Consider the following 22075-nt stretch of genomic DNA (forward strand, 5'->3'; position numbering starts at 1 on the left):
ATAATTTCATAATAAATCAAATACACATACAGCAAGAACTGTTATGAGCCAAAATGTATAAAAAAGTAACGCTGAATAATATTACAAATAGTATCAGACATTTCACAGGTAAGTAATACTGCAGGTATTATACAGAGTAATATTGTCACACTGTAATAACTGTAATAATTAAAGTATGGATAACATTGTTGCACTCTTTAAGAAACCCCATTTATTATGTCAATGACAGCTATTTCAATGTTTTTCTATGGTGTAATTTGCCTTTTTGGTTTATCCACTCTCTCACAAGATGCTTTTTCTACTTGTTACTCAGATTGTGAGTTACAAACATCTGCCAAAGCCACTTTTACCCACTTGTGCCTCAACAACTGGGCATAGACTAATTCTCAGTGTGGGTGAAGCAAGGAAACAGTACTCAGTAAACATTGTGGCCTGCTGTAAATAAAATAATGCAAGAGTTCACACCAGTAAAGAGAAAGTGGAGTTTTGCATGCCTTAACCTTATGGCTGGAACACATTATGATCTGTACGATAAATATGACGCTACAGACAGCATCCAGTTAGCTTAGCTGAGCATGAAGACTGAAGACTGAGGGAAACAGCTAGAAAGAAGAAAGTAACAAAAATCAACATACCAGCATCTCTAAAGCCTTCCAAAGTAAAGGATCAGGCCAGCTGTTTCACCCTGTTTCAAGTCTTTATGCTAAGCTAAGCTATGCTAAGCTAACAAGCTGCTGGCTGTAGCTTTATATTTACCATACAGACATGAGAATGGTATCAATCATCTCATCTAACTGGCCAAGAAAGGGAATGCACATATCCTTGGCTTTAAATTATTATTATTGATTATTATTGATGAGTGCTCATTGAAAATGCACTGAACTAGTCCACCATGTAAAGATTAGAAGTACAGCCATTTAAGAAGACAAAGAAGAAGAGGGAGCCCCTCAGAAGATGGTGTCTTCCTCTCCTACCCCCCCACACCAAGGGGTAAGTCTAACCAAGTAGGGCCTGGGATTACAAACAGGTTGCTCAGGTCCAATCTCTGAAGAAGATGACTCCAGTGAGCTCAGGGACCCTGTGGGAGACCCTGAGCCTTCATATGCATAGGTTCTTAGGCAGTCGAATGGGGGAACATAAGGATCCTGATCAGCCTCTGCCAGCCTGTCCAGAATAAACTGCCTAAAGACCTCGTCGTCAGGCCCGATGAGGTGGGACTCCCGAAGGGACATTCGTATGCTGGCCCTGACGTCCTCCCTACGCAGCCTCCTCTCCCTCCTCCTGGGGTGGGGGCGCAGTGGGATGACAGGCTGGCAGAAATCCATATCTGCTCCCCCACCCCCTGGTTCTCCGTAATACAGCACCTTCTGCGACACCATCTCAGGCAGCTCCAGCTCTTTCACCTCCAACTCCAGTCCCTCCTGCTGCTTCCGCCTGTGTCTCCTCACCATCAGCATTAGAATTGACAGCACTGGAGACACAACACAGTGGGAGACCATTACAGTCAAACACCAGGGCATGAGCTTAGCGAGAAAAAAACATCGAGGGTGTCTGATGAAGCATGCACACGAAATGCACAAGTGCACCGAAAACAATAGAAGCCAGATTTGTTTTTCTGTAATTTGTGGATGCAAAATTAAGCAATAAATATTTTTTTTTTAACTTCAGTTCACGCATAAAGAAATAATTATCTTATTTGCTCCATGTCACACAGAATGCGAAAGGAGCGTTTATTTCTTCTGCGGTGTTTTCACCATCCGACAGAATGTTAGCATAGCAGGTATTGTCATTAATCTTTCATGTGATGGAAACGGGGAGGACACAAAGCAGCCGAGGTCATAATAAAGCTCTTCACTATGCAAACCCATCAATGTCCCTGGGTGGCATTGCTACTGATGTATTGCAACCAATACGCTCATTACCTGACATCATTGCTCTGCAAGCTTTCAGCATTTTAAAAGTGTGTGTTAAGAGCACGCTGGTGAGTTTTAAAAAGGGGATTCAAATGAAAGTGCAAATTTGTTAATGAAAAATCCTGCTGTTTAACACACATTTATATACTTGCCAAAATGATGTGAGGTGGAAATGCTCTAGCTCAACAGATCTGCTGAAAAAGAATGACTTTTTTATGACATAATATCAGTGAGATTGTTTCATAAGCTCTCTAATTACCAATTTCCTAAAGGAATACACTGACTTTTTGGGAGTTTGATCCTTGGTCACCTTAATATCTAATGACTTCAGGGTAAGTAATCATAGATGTCTAGCATTATTCAAACTTGTCAATGTTTTCTGTCTTCTGAAAATCTCAGTCCACATCATTAGTGAAACCCTTTGTGAAGCCACAGAGTAAAAACAATCAGCTCTCTAGTACACTTCACTCTTCCTGTGTAAACAAATCAAACTGCATTCGCGACATGCCTCTCAGAAAGAGTAATCTTGTTTAGCCAGACGTCTGTCTTGTCAATCTCACTGAGATTTGGAGAAACTCTTGCCAAAAAAACTGGCAGAACAAGATGTTTGGGTATCTTATTGGCTGTTTGAATGAAGTGTGAAGATGCCAAACTCCAGAAACAGCACATCTGGATGATTTTCTGTGAATACTTTGTGATTCCTCTCCCTAGTGTCATGTTACTGGCTTAAAGTATATCAGCTGCCTGCTGTGTTTACACTTGGATTGCTCCCGACCATACGAAGGTCTTAAGGGTCTGAAGGATGGAGCTCTGGCTATGGAAAGATACAGAAAGAAAGATTCTCTCCTTCTAAAAGTACGTTATTACTGACAAAATTATATAAAAAGTTATCAGACAACTCAAAAATATAGCTGATATAGCATTTAAATGAACTAATCATGCAGCCTTAGTTTTTCTTTTTTCTTTATTTTTTTAAGACAGACTCAGAGATGATTTTGATGCCAGACTTTCAAGAGACCAAGCTCCATAAAAATCAAGTGTATTCCTTTATATGCAACATCATAGTTTGATATTCTGGACTGAGGCGGGATGTGAATACAAGGTAAGATCATGCTCTCTCACCTGTGAGTATGACCAGGCAGACCAGAAGCCCTAACAAGGTTTGCAGGCTGACCCCCATTGACATGGCGAGGGCCTCCACTCCCCCTGTGGGACAATGGCCTGCAGGCTGGCAGCTGCACACATTGATGGTCAAAGTGCTGGTGCTGGAGAGAGCTGGAGAGCCACTATCTGTCACCACAACAGGCAAGAGGTACTGAGTTCGATCCTTGCGGGTAAAAGTACTCCTGCGTGCCACGATGCCGGCTGTATTGTCTAAAAATGAAGTCAAGAGAGGTGCACTTTTCAGTATGCTTCAAAAAAACATGAGTACCGCCTCCACTGTGAGTGCTGTTATTTTGGGGGAATTCAAAGCTGAATAACAAGTGAACTGACACACGTAATGTGATTTAAAATACAATCTAAGCTCTCTGAAAGACCCGAGCACCTTGTCAAATCTAATTTTCAGTGTGTACAAAAGTAAATTTGGAAAATCAGTTTCAGTTTTGGGTTCACCCCTAAGACTTAATCAAGGAACTTAACAAATAACCTTTTGGGAGTCAAATATGACTTGTGGCATATTGAAATGTGTTTTATTAAATGTGCTCCTTCTTGATTTGTTATTCATTTCCTGGTTGCTGACTGGGCTGCTGTGCTTGCACTGCACCTGCATACATTTCATTCAAACATCGCTCTGGTGCACACTTTAACACTGCTTGTTTGATTTTTAGTGCCCATTTTCATTATAAACTTTGAAAAAGGATTGACTGCCCAGTGACTACAAGGCAAACAGTCTTTCAATGTACTTACTTGAGAGGCTGTCAGCCACAAAAACTACAACCTACTGAAGGATTTCATTCCAAAATGTGGCAGAACACTTTCAGGTACATAGTGTTAATTTAAATTCAAATTCTTGTAATCATAAAAATATCCATTCATTTTGTCACACAGTTATACCTCTGCTCATACAGGTTGTGGTTTAGCCGCAGCTCACCATCATTATTCCAGCCATCAAATGGGACTTTTAAGTATGGCTTCATCTTGTTTCATGCATTAATTTTTGCCCCACAGCTGAAAAGCTCCAAACTGAAAATATCAGTAATTTGCAAGACGAAATTTCTTGGTGCAAGAAGTACAATAGTATAATGCAATATAATACAATTAATGCTGAGGGTCTCAGAGCAACAGTACAGAGTTATTCAGCAACTGGCTCATTGCACTTAAGGGAAAAATCACATTTAAAATCTGCTTTTTCATTGAATTTGGACAAAAAACAGCTGCCTACTTTAGGAGTTGTTCCACTGACAGTGAATGTGTGACTGAATCTGCTGTTGAATCAATATCGCTGTCAAATCAGCAACGACAAAAAGACCTGTGAAAGCTTCCTAGCAGTAGTTTTATCATTCACTGTCTGTAGAGCATCTCAAAGATTTGTCATCATCATCGCCAGTAGTCTTTTTTATCTCTTATTTGTATATTCAGATTCACATCTAGAACTCTGCTCTAAAATATTAAATAAATAAGACATGTGAGTTTTGACATTTTGGGAAATACGCTTATTCACTTTCTTGCCGAGAGCTAAATGAGAAGGTCGATAGCACTCTCATGAGTGTATGCTACAGTGAATATGAAGCTAGCAGCCTGTTAGCTTAGCTTAGCACAAAGAGTGGAAACAGGGTGAAACAGCTAGACTGGCTCAGTCCAAAGGCAAAAGAAATCTGCCTGCAGCACCTCAAAAGATCACTAACCAACACGTTGTGTCCTATTAGTGTCCAACTCTCAGAAGTGCAAAAATGAAAAGCTGTGAAGTCTTGTCGTCGTCAAGAGGTTGCTAGGCAACCAGTGGAAACTCAACCAGTGGAGTTGCTGCGCCCATCCAAGAAATAGTACGGCACTAAACCCTACAATACTTTGTAATTTTTACTCTTTAGTTTTTGTACGGATTAAACAAACGAGATATAATTTGTAATGAGTGAGCTTTAGCTGCCGTGAGCTGCTATCAGGCAAATTTTGAGCCAAGCTAGATGTTTCCATCTTTGTATTAAGCTAAGCTAACTAATACACACTTCATATTAGCTGTACAGACACGGGAGTGGTATCTTCTAACTCATATGTGTATTTCCCAAATTGTTGAACTTTTCCTTTAAGCCCAAAAAAAGCTTAGAATATGTAAAAGAAGATATCTCCGTTTTGATAGTGTACATGACAAAGCTGCTATACACAATGGGATTAGGAAGACCAGTAAATGTAAAGCTGCAGAGGTATCGTGTGTGCTAATTATCTAATTGACTGTAACCTTGATAATCTCTGATAGTGAAGTTTGGATTGATGTGCTTCTCAGGGACCATAGAGAAGTAGAAGTGGTGACCCTCCACAGGGTCATCCGGATCCACAGCACTGAGCAGCTGAATGAGCTGAGAGACACAAAGACACATTACTGAGGACATGAGCAACACAAGGGCTGCTACACAATTGATTTCCAGAGGAAGCCTTTGTATTTCCTTTCTCAAAATTATGAATTTCAGAATTCTCAGAATCTCATTCAGCAGCTGACATTGTTATGGCATGTATGTGTTCTTGTGCTACAATAGTTAAACGGTTCACAGTGTGTCCTTCAATGTTTAAAAAAATGTACAGAATAATAGAGATGTTTTGATGCAATACAATACAATGCGCTACTGGAAATTCTCATTGCCACACTGTTATATAGTAAATCATGAACATCAGTATACATACTTCTCCCGCCTGCGTTCCCTCACAGATGTATGGCTGGTAATCTCTTGCAAGCCTTGGCACATTGTCGTTTATGTCCAGCACTTTGATGAACACCATCACAGAGGAGGATAAATGGTTCTGCGCTGCAGTAGTGAAGATAGACATTTGCTGGAGTCCACTGGGTGCATGTATCATAAATGCTTTGTAAAAGCTCTGTCAAAATAATACTTAAGACTGATAAATGTTTCTTCTACTTGAAACACGACTGGAAAAAAAACTTTCTCCAAACTAAGACAGACTGAACAGTAAAAAACAGTAAAAAAAAAAGTGAATGTTTCTATGGAAATTTAAGGGTTTGTATCATTCTAGACCAGTGGTTCCCAACTTTTATCTCCAAAGCCCTGTCAAATTAACTCATATACCCCTTTAACAACACCAACTATTAATTTGAAACTGGATGTTATTTAGCACTTTTAATTATATGAAATTTCACATTGTTAGCATTACCCATTGGGATGGCTGAAGACATTTCAACTATTTATCCATGACTTTTAGCTAACGATTTAATCAGTTTATACATTACTTTTAGCTAACTATTTCACCAGCTTATTTATTACTTTTAGCTAACTATTTCACCAGTTTACACATTACTTTTAGCTAACTATTTCACCAGTTTACACATTACTTTTAGCTCACTGTTTCACCAGTTTATTTATTACTTTTAGCTAACTATTTCACCAGTTTATACATTACTTTTAGCTCACTATTTCACCAGTCTATCCATGACTTTTAGCCAACTATTTCACCAGTTTATACAATACTTTTAGCTAACTATTTCACCAGTTTATACATTACTTTTAGCTATTTCACCAGTTTATCCATGACTTTTAGCTAACTATTTCACCAGTTTATACATTACTTTTAGCTATTTCACCAGTTTATCCATAACTTTTAGCTAACTATTTCACCAGTTTATTTATTACGTTTAGCTAACTATTTCACCAGTTTATCCATGACTTTTAGCTAACTATTTCACCAGTTTACACATTACTTTTAGCTAACTATTTCACCAGTTTATCCATGACTTTTAGCTAACTATTTCACCAGTTTATACATTACTTTTAGCTAACTATTTCACCAGTTTATCCATGACTTTTAGCTAACTATTTCATCAGTTTATACATTACTTTTAGCTATTTCATCAGTTTATACATTACTTTTAGCTAACTATTTCACCAGTTTATCCATGACTTTTAGCCAACTATTTCACCAGTTTATACATTACTTTTAGCTAACAATTTCACCAGTTTATTTATTACTTTTAGCCAACTATTTCACCAGTTTATACATTACTTTTAGCTCACTATTTCACCAGTTTATCCATGACTTTTAGCCAACTATTTCACCAGTTTATACATTACTTTTAGCTAACTATTTCACCAGTTTATACATTACTTTTAGCTAACTATTTCACCAGTTTACACATTACTTTTAGCTCACTGTTTCACCAGTTTATTTATAACTTTTAGCTAACCATTTCACCAGTTTATACATTACTTTTAGCTCACTATTTCACCAGTTTATTTATTACTTTTAGCTAACTACGTCACCCGTTAATTCATAACTTTTAGCAAACTATTCCAACAGGGTATTCATTACTTTTGAAATCTATTTCAACCATTTCCATTTCTTTTAGCTGACTTCTGGCTTGCTAACTAGTTTTCAGGCACTCTCAATCGCAACACGTATTGTTCAGGTGTTAAAGCTGACTCAATTTGGATTTATTTTTCCTTTATCGAATTTCATCTATTAAGTTACTGCACAATCTTTAGATGTAACCTCTGGCAACTGTCTGGTTGGGAATCACTGCTCTAGACAAATATTTGTCATCAACACATTGCTGTGAATATCTTCTGGACAGGTTTCATGAATGAGAAATGGTACATGCTGTAAGTTGGCCATATCAGCAAGACAGTATAGTGCAAGACATGAAATTATCCTTACTTGTTTCCTTGGCTTCAACAGTTACATTGTGCCAGTTTGAAGCCTCTCGGTCCAAAGCTTTAGCGACAGTTATAGTTCCATTGTTTGGGTCTATTTTGAAAGCTTTTGTAGTATCACTCCTTTTGTCAATTGAATATCTGGAAGAAAAATCACGGAGACACACATTTAGCAGGCAAGGTTGTTTTCCTGGCAAACAAAACATTGCGATACCACAGGGAGATTAATTAGGCAAACTGCTCAATTTTTTAATCTGTTGACTGATATCCAACAAAGGGAGTACACACACAAACTAGTGTGACACAACAACACTGTGAAAACAAACCATCTCACACAGATGGCATAGACACTATTTTGTATATTTTTTCAGTTATTTTGATTTAATATTATTTCTACTCTGACCACAGAACTTTTCTATTTGTCATAAGTGAGGAAATATTTAAAAACAGGGAGAGTGGGAAGCTTGTAAACATAGAGAAACAGAGAAACTTCTTGGAATTGAATAATAGTCTGTCCACACAATGTTACAGGTGGTGCAGCTGTGGTGACATAAAACACATCCCTGTGTCTTGTTTTCTGATAGTGGGTGACAAGTTAGGGCCTGCATGTAAAAATAAACTTAAAAAAACATACATTTATCATCCAGACCAGACAAGCAGAATTGCTTGTTATTGCACAGGTCTTTCACACCACCATACCTTTAGCACTCGTTATTAGTGTGATTAAGTGATTTTAACACCATGGTGAATTAGGGTAACCAGGAATTAAAACACACAGAGTAATGAATCATTTCTGTGAGCCTTGTTGCTGATAACGACATGGAAAATAAGCCAATTTGACCAAAGCAAACTTAATCATATTTAGTAGAACTGTGGAAACCCCTAAAATGTCAGCCTAAATGTATTAATCAATGAGACACTGTCACCAAAGGGACAGTAATAGACGCTAGGCTGAGGATGATATGCAGCACCTGCCACTCTTAAGCTCTGCTGAGATGGACTACAGACACCAGTACTGCTGCTGTCTCCTCTGCAACGTGCCCCACTTGCAAATGACTGCAAATCTCAATTCCATATGCCACCTCGTATGGTGCTTTATTACATTCCCACGTTCTAGCCACGTCGCTTTGTGATAATACCACAGCAATAGATGGAAAAGCCTGTGAGGTATAAAAAAAAAAATCGTCATGATTTATTCAGCAGGGCTCATTTCCTACTAAAGTAATATGAGATAAATATGACCATGTACAGGGTATCCAGAGATCAAGGGTAAAAATGGATGCACCAAGCCAGTAACACTATTTGAAATGGAATGATTTTTCACCCTGTGGAGGAAGCTGTCTAGGGCAGGCTGTCTAGGGACGTTACGCCCCCACCAGCCTGGGTATCTACCTCATCATTATCATGCTGGTAGTTGGGTGGCAGATGCCATTCTTGCTGGTTTAGACTGTTCACATTACCTGATGGGATTGTTGACTGTGTCAGTGTCTCTGGCGCTGACACTGCCAACCTCAGTTCCCACAGCTGCATTTTCAGGAACTTTCCACTCGTAGACCCGCGAGAGGAAGACAGGCGGCTCGTCCACATTCTCCACAACAATCTTGAGCGTTGTCCTGTCCCTGAACTCCTCCAAAGTCAGAAAACGAGTGTCCACGTGATCGTTGACTGCCTCGGCGGCCATGACAAAACGTCTTTTAGTTTCATAGTCCAAAGGCTGTGAGGGAAAGAAATACCTTTTCATTCATATCAACACGGTGGCTGTTATAAGAAGAAAGCCCCTTGTTCATCATCATTAAGCCAACTTAAAGAGTAACAGCTTTTCAGTTATGTTTTTTGCCAACTTGTACTTAAGAGAGATGATTATTCCGGTGAGAGCAGGACAGGACTCAGATTGGATGTTAAAATTGTTTAGTCAACGTCAATAAACTACCAGCTGTGAGCGCGCACTTAAATAATGCTGTGTTTTCGATTAACAGTATGATGTTAGTAATAAGAAAACAGCATGCAAACCATTACTGTGTTCCCAAAATGATTCAGAGACAGAGTCAATAATGTTTTTTTTATTTCATTATCACGGCATCTAAATTGAAATCTCCTGTGCTACAATAGGAGCAGCATACTGTATGTGTGAAAACATTAAGTATGATACACAATTCCAAGAATCTAACATCATCTAACATTATCTAACATCAAGCAGTGTTGAGTGTTCGTAACTAATAGAAATAAAACGCTGGGTGATACTTGAACACACAGAGCTCAGGCCTTCTAACCGTAGACTGTATGAAAGAAGTGGATGTAGCCACCGTGGTAACGACGTGTCAATCACAAGTCTATTTTACTCTAAATGGGACCATAATTTACTAAATGAACATCACGCTGTATTGAAGAAGACTGAGACCATAAAGTCATGAGGAAAATGTAATAAGTCAAGTGAGAAGTAGGTTCATTTTCTCATAGACTTCTATACAATCTCTGTACACACATAAGGTCAAATTTGATTGATTGAATTCCAGTCAATTAATACACTTTCAATATTCTCTGGATTTTGTAACTGTTTATTATTTATTTTATTTTTTGTAACCAGCCTAGAAACAGTCCGGCACAAAGCGCCCCGTAAAACCACGGCTTTTTACAGATTAGACAAACGTAGGTGGATTTTGTTTCCTTCGGATAGCGGTAGGCTAGCTGCTTTATATTTACCGGATATACATGAGAGCGGTATCAATGTTCTCATCTAACTCTTTGCAAGAAAGCGAATAAGCGTTTGAGTTTGTTATACAGCAACACCGTGAGGTAAAGATACAGTACCTGCTCCCACAGACTCGTGCTTCTCTACCAGTTTGCCAGTAAGTAGCTAAATGTGGCTGCTAATTGAACCCTAAAATTAAAAGCTTTTCGCCAGCTGTGGAGGATGCTGAACATATGGTTCACTAGACAGTTCACAGTTACCCCAGAGGAAGACAGGCCCTTGTCACCCTACACAACAAACTGTACAGTGATCACTCTTCTAATGTGTCAGTCAGAAAAAAATGGCAAATTTCACTGCTGACGTGCAATCATCAAAAGTAAGATATTTACATTATCTGTTCTTGTGTTGCAGCCCAGCAAACAGCAGTTTATTGTGCATAGTGGCCCAGACTATGCTGGTATATGTTGATAATACTATTTCCTCCAGGTGTGCCGGCCGGCTACACAGTTCTGTCTGGTAGGCTCATTAATTCTTAAGAAATGTGATTAATTTTCTTTTGTTGCCTGTGTATCTGTGTGGTTTAATGTTGCCGTTGTGGTGTGTGCCAGCTGTCTGTGTGTGAGCATGCTTGCCTGGTTGTTGGGGAGTGCCAGGATGTGTTGCCATGTCCTCTCTCAGGTGTAATGATTTTTTTTTTTTTTTTTTTTTTTGACGCTGGACTCTGTAATGTTAATTTAACATGGATTCTAATAATTGCCTTTAGTTTTTGTTTCATAACCTAATGGTCTCTGTGCCCACCCACACTATGATTCCTGGCTCCACTACTGCCCTTCAAACATCAGATTAAAAACTAAATATGAAAATATCTATACAAAATTCATACATGAGACACTGTATATGTATTCACCTTGGCTAGCAGAATCACTCCCTCCTGCGTCACTGGGTCTGTTTTGATGATAAAAGTGGAGCTTTCCTCCAGGTCATCCTCCAGACTGTAGGTCATTCTGGCATTGATGCCAATGTCTCCATCCTCTGCCATAATCCTGCCCACTGTGGTGCCCACGGCTGCATTTTCAAGAACGGCAAAGGCATACAAGTCTGAAGAAACAAAAAAATCATTCATGAGAAGTTGTACGTTGGAATAGGATATCAAAAAGAATACAGCATTTGGATGATACCAAATTGGTACTTTAGCAGTGCGTCATGATAACTCACGTTTAGAGAAAAACGAAAAAAGTTTCTTGACTAAAACATCGCCTAGAGAACTTGACATCAAGTTGTTAATAGCTAGTCAAGAGTCTGCTAGTGTGTAAAGTGATAAGAAGGGAGAACATTGTGGTGGAGGGTCAATTTGTGTGAGTCACAGATAAGTTGTGGCAACGCCACATAATCCCAGCCTAACTCTAATAAGAAGATGAGAAAATGTGATTGTGTCTTTGAGGGAGTCTATTTGGGTGGCTGCCACAACTGGGAGTAACTCAACAGCAACCAGCTGCTCCTGGAAAAAAAAAATCCCTGCTGATAATAATTTGCAATTATGTGACAAAACAGAGGGCACAGTTCAAAGTGAAGTGTGGCCATACAATATTTATAAGGCTTTTTGACTGAACACAGAATCCCTGGGATACAGTAGCACCGGCAATGAATGTAAATGTGACGTTAATAGTTAAAAGTATCATCCTTGCTGTCTCATTTCTACAGAATTGATTTCTTGCCTGGGCATTCATTTAGGAAGGTTTATCGCTGAGAAGGCTAGGTTTGTTTCCAAAGGTCATGACAAATGTCCTTTCATGTGTGAATGATTAAATTCATCCAGTGGGCGACACGTATGCACACGCAGACGAACAGAACATCCCCCTCACCTTTCCCGTCTCCTTCGCTCTCTCCATATCTCTCTCTCTCTCTCTCTCTCATTCCTCGACTGTCTCCTTTTAATTTTGGCTGCCGTGTGAATAACAAGAAGCGCATACAGCCGACTGCAGCGCTGGCAGCACAAGCCACCCAACGGAACCAGAGGAATGTGATCAAATAAATACCTCTTAGGCATAATATTGAACGCGTCCTCGCAGTCTGCAACGCTTTGTACTCTTTCATCGATTCCCAGAGTGTGTATGACCTGGTGTTTGCAACACTATGAGTCACACTCTGTAAGGGACTCACGGTGCTGAAACGTGGGTCCATTGTCGTTGACATCAGTCAGGCTGACGGTGACCGTGGTGGAGGAGGAGTAACCGCCGCTGAGGCCCAGCATATCCTTCACTTGCACCACCACCAGGTACTGCTCTCTGGCCTCGCGGTCCATGTTTGGCCAAGATGTTACAATAATCCCTGCAGAGACAGAGGAGGCATACAAGAGGCAAGTTGAGTTAAATAAGACAGCATCAAGTGTATCAGTGGGTGGTTTCTTTCTTTTTCTATCTTTTTCTTTTTACTAAATGTCTTTTTTTTTTTTTTTTACCAAATGTCTAAACAAACTTTGCCTCAAGGGGTCTTTCAGAGAGCTCTGCGCACCATGTACAGTAAGACTGCAGCACAATAAACTTCTGCAATATTTAACAACACACAAAGAAATATTAAGAGGGCTTTCAGATGACTTAATGCTTCCTCTGTCTGGCCAAAGCAGAGGCTGTGGGCAACAGTAAGCAGAAGAACATTTTGAATCAAGAGAATTAGATGGACCTGGCAAATGTAAATGCTATTTTTGTCTTGGAAGTCATCATTTCAACCACTCATCTAATCTTGTATTTAGATGACATAAGCTTTTCAGCAGCCATTTGCTAACCACAATATCTAGTCCTCTAAGTGTTGTATTGTGAACACGTCTGACGTTCAGTATTTTTCTTTTTGTCCTTAAAAAGTCCAAAACCAACAATTTGTTAGTATGTCTTTCAATACTTTCATGTCTGTCAGTCTAAAATCCATTTATTGCTACTGAAAAATGACAAAGAGGTCACAAATATATAGTTTAATAAAAAAAAAAAGATGAAATCATTCCTGGGCACTGTAGTTTTTAGCAAACGTTACTCAAACTGAAACAGAGTAAATCTCCAATCTTAGGTTAACTGAAGCCATGAGCAAAACTACAACTTAGTGCTTTGGAGTGAACTGCTGCCCACTCCTCAATGAAAACTAACAATTGTTTCCCTAAAAAGTCAGTTTTGCCCTTTTACATATTGCATTAATTTGTTTTTAAACAACTTTCTGACGTCAATAATGCCCTCCCCCAACTCTTCACAGTTCAGGGCAACAATGTGTGTGGGAAGTGCTGCAGCTGACCTCTGAATTACACAATTAAATAGTGTAAATGTACATGCAATGGCATCAGTTGAACCACTTTCAGGGTGTAAATATTTTTCCCAATGGTCTAAAAGTGTAGCTAAATCTGTGAACAGTTGTTTTAAGAGATAAAGTTGCCAGGGGAATTTATACAACACTCAAAGTGAGAAATAGTGTCTGACTTGTCAAAAGTGACTAGGACTGGAGGGACAAAGCCCAAAGACAAAGCCAAAGACGTTTCTTGTCTCAACAGCAATTGGAAACATCTTTGCCCTTCTGTCTTTTTTCAGCCCACTTGTTATTAAGTTAAACATTATTTCTGCAGAGCCAAATCTTGAGTGCGCCTCCCCAAAAGCCCAAATCTGTGGCTCTTGAGAGATCTGTGCCGCCTTGATTGATTACCACTAAAGGACAGTTCCCTGTCAGTCTGTCAGTGGTACCTGTCTTTGGCTCCACGGAGAAGTAGGGCTCCCCCTGCAGGATGGAGTAGATGAGCTTGGCGTTGTTTCTGAACATGGGATCATCAGCATCTGTGGCTGTCACCTGGGCCACCGTGGTCCCTGTGGGGGGGAGGCGCATCACGCAGTCAGAGTTAGCTCAGGCAGCAGTTCCAGTCGACGGGGAAATAAAGTGATTATGCCACAGTCCCACAGGGTCTGTCTGTCTGGCTCAGAGGGGGAGCAGTGGAAATGGAAGAGAGAAGGGGGGTGGGGTTGAGGAAGGGTTAGAGGAGGGATGTTGACAAAGGGGCGAGGGTTGGGGAGGTGGGGGTGGGGAGCAGCGTTGGCCTTTCAAAACTCAGTCAGGCTGTGCAGGTGTGTGTGACAGCCTCTCCAGCCCTATAGCGACATCTCTCTCACTGTCCACCTGCCCCTCATTTTCTCTCCTTCGCACTTCACACTCAGTTTCACCGCTCTATCTTTCACACTTACTACCCTTTTCTCCGCTGACCATATCCTTCCCCTCACCTTGCTTTCTACAGTATCTTTCGCTCCCCTCTTGTTTATCTCGTTCTTTTTTTCCCAGAGAGCACTCTTTCTTTCTCACAGGCAGGGATTTACCGCAGCAGTTCTTATTTTCAGTGGTCCGCACTCCAACCTTCCCCTCTCACTTTCTCTCTCCGAGTCCAATGCATTATGATTTATTACGAGTGAGATATTATGCTGCAAAAGCAGATTACATATAAATTGAAATGGTAATGTTTGTGGTATGAAAGGGCAGTGGTTATAATAACATTATTTAAGAAATGTATCCATAAAGGCATCCAAGCTATGATTCAGAATCCAATACTTTTAACTTCCTGAATGGGGACAGATGACAGGCATTCATATAACCTTTTGTTCATCGTATTCAGTTAAGATTTAAGATAATTCAAAAGTATATCCTTAGAAACAATAAAGCCAAGCTTTTATCTGTTCAATAGAACTTTTATTCGTAAACAAAACTAAAAGTCTAAGCCATACTAGCATCTCTTAGAGGCTGTACTTGGACACAGCTGTGATTTGAGCTAAAGGCTAATATCAGCATGCTAGCTTGCTCACAGTCACAGCGTTACGGGATTGTCTGACATTTTGGGATATTCCCGTTCTTGCCAAGAGTTAGATGAGGGGATCGAATTAAATTAAATTGCATTGGCAGCGGTGGCACAAATCTTAAGACACAAGTATTTCAAAGCCTGAGCAGATGAAACTCCCTTTTGAGATAAGTGACAAAATAGTTTGTTTTGTTTTTGGTATTTTCGTGAACCTTCCCTTTAAATTTCATTCTGCATGCATGTACTTTCAACTCTTACTGTTAAAGGGTGCCTTGTCTTTCTATAACATACCAATTGGACACATCTCAGGGATGCTGGACACATACGGTTCGTTCTGGAACTGGGGGACATTGTCATTGATGTCCTGCACCTTGATGATGAACTCTGACTGGGGTTCCTCTGGTTCATTAGACCTCCTGTTGATAGCCTGGGCTTGAAGGACGTAGAAGGCCTTTTCCTCGCGGTCGAGCTTCTTCAGAGTCCGGATCTCACCAGAATACTCATCTATCTCAAACACATCTCCAGCGCCTTCTCCTGATAATATGTACTTGATGGAAAACTCGCCTCGGTCAGAGTCAGATTTGAGCTACAAAAAGAGGAGGGCGCATGTGAAAGCTTGATTTTTTTAAAAACCATTTTTATCAGAGGTAAACCAGAAAACATGCATTTTCAAAGGGAAGTACCGTATCAAGGACATGGAGGACATTCAATCTGAAGCGGTACCTGGCCAATAACGCGAGGAGTGGGATCTTCCTCGAGGACAAACATCTGTTTCCAGATCCAGTCTCTCTTCAGGCGATGGTGCAGATGATTGGACCCCTGGGCCAATTGTTGGGCTTCCAGACCCTGAGTACCACTCATATCGCTCAGCACACCTCCAGGAATCATAGAAAAGACCACCATGGCCAAAACACTCGCCATGCTCATTTTTACTGTCCATCCGTGCATTTCTTCTGCACATCCCATGGTTAGCGGACAGAGGACAGAGGTATCACTGGTCCAGTGCTACCAATTCTTCATTCAACAGCACAGTAATTCATGATCCCGGCAGTGCTGTATCCCATCTTGTTATGTTGTGGTTTGTATGCATGCTCATGTCTCTGAAATAAAAGTTAACAATTTAATTAATGGCTGCAGTGAGAAATTTCCAGCAGTGCACAGAGATTGCAAAATGTTGCACAGTGTAATTTCACAAAGCCATAGACACATATGTGAAGTATTTGATATTCTTTTAAATTACAAAGCTACATTTGATGTCTGTGTATATCTATCTAAAATTAAAAGTGAATTTTAAGTATATGATAGACAAATGCTGTACATAAATTTATTACCAGTCGTACTTGTACCTAAGGGGGTATTTCTGCAGTTGGGGGTACGTGTAAAGTAGAGTAGCTCAACTGATTGGAAAACATAGACATTACAATTTGATTTAAAAAAACATAGCCAATATGAGTTAACAGCAAACACACTGCGATTGAGAGTGTGTGAAAACGAGTGCAGAAAACCAGTTACCTGAAAGTAGTGAACTTTTGAAAAATACCTGAACACGTAAGTTAAACTGTTGAAATTGTTAACGTTAGCTAAGAGTATTGGATAAATGGTTGAAATAGTATGTATAATCTGTTTTTAGTTAGCTAAAAGTAAACTTTTGTTCATTATTTCATTTATCCATCACTAACTAGTCGCTAACTATTTCTTATGATAAATGGTTGAAATAGTTAAGGTTGCAGCTTCAACCACTGCAAGTGTTAACTAACTTCTTCCACGTTTATATAATTAATAGTGTTATTAACATGACAGGTTGTGTTGATAGGGCTGTGGGAGTTGGTCTGACTTTAATGGTTGAGAACCACTGTTCAATATGAGCTTTACGATGACATGATTGTTTTTTTTTGTCTGTCTAAAGAGTTAAGTCAAATCCAGTGCACAACAACAACTCAGATATTTCAAATTCAAGCAAGAAAGCCAGAGCAAAATTGCATTTTAGAAGAGAAAGACAAACCCTTTGTCCGAGCTCTCCTTTTTTTTTTGTCTTGCATCCTGCAGGCGCCTGAAAACAGCCCTCTGTTTTGAATTCAGACAAGGCCCTGTATTGTGTTTCAGGGGAGGGGGGGAGCAGGGCCTGAACATCATTCCTTAAGCATGACAGTGCACTCTGCAGCTGACTAATGAAGACTTCTAATTAGATCAATGTCTCCCCAGACATGGAAAACAGAGACACACATGCCTCTGACAAACTATGAGTCGAATCGATGCACCAATTATAATGTGCACCAAGATCAGGGTCAAGAGTGTAAGGACAATGAAAGTCAGACAAGACAGCAAATTAGTAAGGACAACACAAATACAACATCTTGAACTGACAACCCTGCCAAAGTTAACAGGCTTTAACTTCAACAAATTCATCCGCTTCCTTTATTTACATGGATTAACTGTGGTGTCTTTTTCACTGTCTTTCTACGAGCAACAATAACCATCCGCTGTCAGCTTTGTGCAAACATGTCCCTGTCAAAGATAGAAGAGAAGACCTAAATATCACATCACAGCTTTGTCATCCTGTGTTACCAAGGGTGGTCACTGGTGTCCAGGTTGTTTGACTTGGCAACCTCTTCTTTTCTCTCAGTAACTTATCAATTTCTCAATTTCTCCATGAAATGAGAATATGTTAACAGTATATATATTTTTTTAAGTCTCTGCAGTATATGAAACACAAATTATTTGTCTAGACATGAGACCCTGAACCCATCTTTACTGCTCTCCAGTCAAGCAGCAAACCATACATCAGCACTCAGTGGGATCCGTTGTTATTATTATTAAGGGCTAGAAGTCACAACAGCCATAATTCGAAACCATTTTAATAGTTTTTTGACACTGTAATATCAGCACATAACATATACAGTCCCACAATGTGGACGCTTTAATCCTAAGTGCTGCACAGGAACACAAGTGCATGCATTTTTAGCATGGGTGGTCCTGGCGGAAATGTAAAATATAGAGTATACAGCAGGAAATTGTTTCAGCAGTTAGTTGCAGTATTAATGCTTTAACAGCTCATAATGTTCATGTTTAATCTTGTAAAACTAAATTAGCTGTCAAGACCCATTTGTAATGAGCTGGTAAAATCAATTACTGATGCAGGCTTTTATTTGTGAAATTCAATTTCAATACAGAATGTGAATGAGAGTATGTGTTTGCGCTTATGTATGTCTTTACGAGCCGTATTCATATCTCCGAGCGTTGCGGACTGACATTACAATTAGTGGCCAGTGAATCGTGAGAGGTGTTATGGTCTTTCATGGGGCTGCCAAGCACGCGCCCAAAGTGAACGCCAAAACTAGACACCAGCCCTCAATGATGTTACTCTGAGCAACTGCCAACATGCCAAGGAGTCTACTTAAAAAATCTTCCTGGGGGTATCCAGCCTTTTCCAGACTGATGTGGCTGGAATAGTGCACAGGTCAACAGATGTTTAGGTGCCAATTTAACAAGAAATAAGTGATGAAATTCTGGGAAAATAATGGGTAAGCCAAAAAAAAAAAAAACCCTCCCAGCTCCAGGTCTGTAAAAAAGGTATTAGGGAGCAACTAAAACACATGCCTGTGTGTGACAGCTATCTTGATATTGCTTGATAATAATGATGACCCTGCCTGATGTAAGTATCAGATATAGTGATAGAGCCGCTCCATATAAGCCTTTTATAGTACAAATCCATACATTATCATTTATCATGATAAGCATCAAGAGAAACCAAAAATATGAAGAAATACCACCGAACTGGTCAATTTTCTCCTTTCAAAAGAAATTCTCATTTCTACATGACATGCAGTACATGCAGAGTGCCCTGTGGTTGACAGCCATTCATTACCTCTAATAGGCCTTCCTCCCATTTCCAGCAGACCCCCTGTAGCCTGTATGTACAGTATGCTACTCTACCACATGACAGAATGACAACGAGCTGCAGTCTCACAATGTTAAGCACTAGATGCGCTGAGACCGTCACATTATTTTCCTACATGGTGATGTGCTCTAGCTAATAAAATGTTCGCTCTGTTGTAGAAATGGTTCCAGGATGCTGTTAAAATGTGTCTAATGTGCCAACGCAAATGCTGAAATGTAGCAATAAAGAAAAAGCAGCTTCTACTTGACATTGTGGATGACACATCAATATCAATATGCACAGCTGACGCTAACTGCTAAGCAATGCTAGCTGTGTATGAGCTTTAATTATGTTGTTTTTCATGCATCAATCTTCCAACTAGGGCTTATGTATGATAATTAAAAAAGGAAATGGAAAAATGTGATGGATATGAATGTATGTAAGGCTAAAAACATGACAATTAATCTATAGATAGACTCAGACCTCTCATTTATCCACAATCTTGCAATCTTAAGGAAAAAAAATCCATCTGTTAAGCCTGGCTTCTTTAAGATCACCCTTCCAAGACAAAATGTCCTTAATTGGTCATTTGGGACCCTTTCATGGGACTTGTTGTTTACTGTTCAGCTCCGTAAAACAATAACACTGACATGTAGCTTATGTTTCCTAAATCAGGACCTCAAATGAGTCCAGAGACTGAGCTGGAACAACAGGGGAATTTCAAGCCATCATGTATCTTCAAGTAAGTAATTTGTTTGATTTTATTATGTGCACAAGTGGAAATCATTACCGTTTAGCAAAGTGTCACGAACTTCCACTGACGTTCATCGGCGATAGAACTATATCCTGCTATTTGTTTCCTTTCTTTTTCATTTAAAAATAATTACCTGATGCAGCCATAATTATTGCTAAAGAATAAGAAGAATAAGTGGCAAGTGGATTTAAACTACAGGCAATTATCTATAAAGACTTAATTACAGTGATGAAAAGAAGTTTGTGACAAACATTTCACACCAAGTTTCAAGGAATATCAGACTAAGACAACATTCTGATCATCATAATACGCATATTTCAAAGGAAGAACCGGACTTGTGTATCCACGATGCTCCTCATGCTCTGAGGATGTTCTTACAGATGGGGTATTTGAGTATTACTGTTTACTGTCCTTGAATACTTTGACCAAAATAATTAAAGTTATTTAACTGAGAACATGCCATGGATTGCCTACCTAAAGAAAGGTCATGGAAACTGTAAAATAATTATCTATAATGCCACATTTTGAATAATCTCCATATGAAATTTTTACCATCAATTTTCAAAGGTGGGATGCACTCAAAGCTCGTGTTTTGTTGCTAAATACTATAAGCCAGTGCACAGAGGTCAGTTACTCAGTATGGGTTGAAAAAAAGTGTTTTAAATTAGATAAACATTTGAGATGATCAATTCAGAGGCCTCAGATGGTCAACTCTGTGAACAAAAATAATCATACAACTCCATCACTTTTAAATTAAATCCACTTTAAAGTTATTTTAGCAATTTAAAACATGTTATTTCAGAAGCAGGCATCTTAAAATGTGTAAGAAATGTACTGATTTCTTGCTGTGGCAAATACAAGAAGATCGTTGAGAAATTATTGTATTCAGTTATATATGAAGTTCAGCCATTCAGCTGCTGCTTTTATGTTGAAAACCTTTTTGTATTCCTCTATACATCCTTCACAGGATAATACATAAAATTGCATCTAATCATCTTCTGACAATTGAGCTCTTATAGGATGTATAGCGTCCACCAACTTACCCACCTGTTTGTGTGATGCTGCTGTCCTATAAAGCCATTTGTCATCAACCGCCGTCAAGAGAGATCATCACGGGGTGCAAAGAAACACAATCTGCTTGACTAAATACCCTGGTACTGGAAAGCAATTTAGTCACCACAATAGCAGAAGCGAATGCGCGTGGTTCTCAAATGCGTAATCCCCTCTGCTGACGACCTCCCCTTTTCTTCTTCTTCTCGCCCCTTTTCTGCCCTTCTCAAACTTCCCGGGGAAGAACAAACACAGGCCCTATTGTCTGGGACTCACATCTGAACACTGCAGAACACTCAAGGCCTTCATCGCCATGCAAATAGTCACAGCCTAGACTTACAAATGGATTTCTATCTTTTCACCCTCTCTGTTTTTTCCTCCCCATTTTTGTGAACAATCCAGCGCTTATTAGAGTCGAGCCGGAGCACTGAGGGGATGGTAATTCATCCACTATTTCTGCTAGTGATAGGAAGGCAACAGTCTGTTTTTTGACATTCAAGCCGAGGGAGAATGCTGTTCCTGCACGCCTTGTCCTGATATGGTCACATTCAAAAATTGACCCGTCATGACACCGAGTATGCAAAATCACTTGGGATGTTGTTTGTTCTCCACATTCTCCCGGTTGTTTACATGGACTTGTAATCAGGGCTGTAGTGGTAAATAAAGGGTGAGTCAGCGCTACTTCACCTCAGCTACACTATCGCCGTGATGAATGGAAAGATGGACCAACCTTGAATCAAACACAATCTATATGGCCTTTATTATAGATCGATGTTTGCAATATAAGAGAATAACAAAACTGACAGATGTGGATTTGTAGAAGCCAAATCACATCTACGTTTCTCCCGTACTTCTGTCTCCTCTCTTTAACCCTCCCCTTACTCTCTGGAAATATAAAAAGTCTTCATTTGAATAGTGTGAATTGCGGCAATGGTGGATTAACTTAATGTCGTAGCTAACTCCACCCATCATAAAAAAAAAATGTTGATAAAAATCTGTTGACATGAGGATTTAACGTTTCAGAGGAGCACTGATGCACTGACGAATGCCTGAATTTACAACAGAAACTGCGAGAGGGTAAAGTACGCTCCTGAGTAAACACTATTTCACAATTTGAGAGGTGGGTGCAAACAAAGTTTACATGCAGTTACCCTCCACTACAGCCCTGC

At 39.6% G+C, this 22075-nt stretch overlaps 1 protein-coding gene across 1 annotated transcript; it reads right to left on the bottom strand.

The window, feature by feature from the left end:
- Positions 1–947: 947 nt before the first annotated feature.
- On the bottom strand, positions 948–16245 carry cdh19 (cadherin 19, type 2). Its single transcript, XM_070927738.1, is given in 11 exon segments — positions 948–1471; positions 3036–3287; positions 5308–5425; positions 5748–5869; positions 7731–7867; positions 9187–9440; positions 11323–11513; positions 12576–12743; positions 14132–14251; positions 15517–15811; positions 15949–16245. Coding segments are annotated over 11 exon segments (2478 nt in total).
- Between the last annotated feature and the right edge of the window lie 5830 nt (positions 16246–22075).

This window comes from Enoplosus armatus, chromosome 21 (assembly GCF_043641665.1).
Source record: "Enoplosus armatus isolate fEnoArm2 chromosome 21, fEnoArm2.hap1, whole genome shotgun sequence".
NCBI classification, from domain to species: domain Eukaryota; kingdom Metazoa; phylum Chordata; class Actinopteri; order Centrarchiformes; family Enoplosidae; genus Enoplosus; species Enoplosus armatus.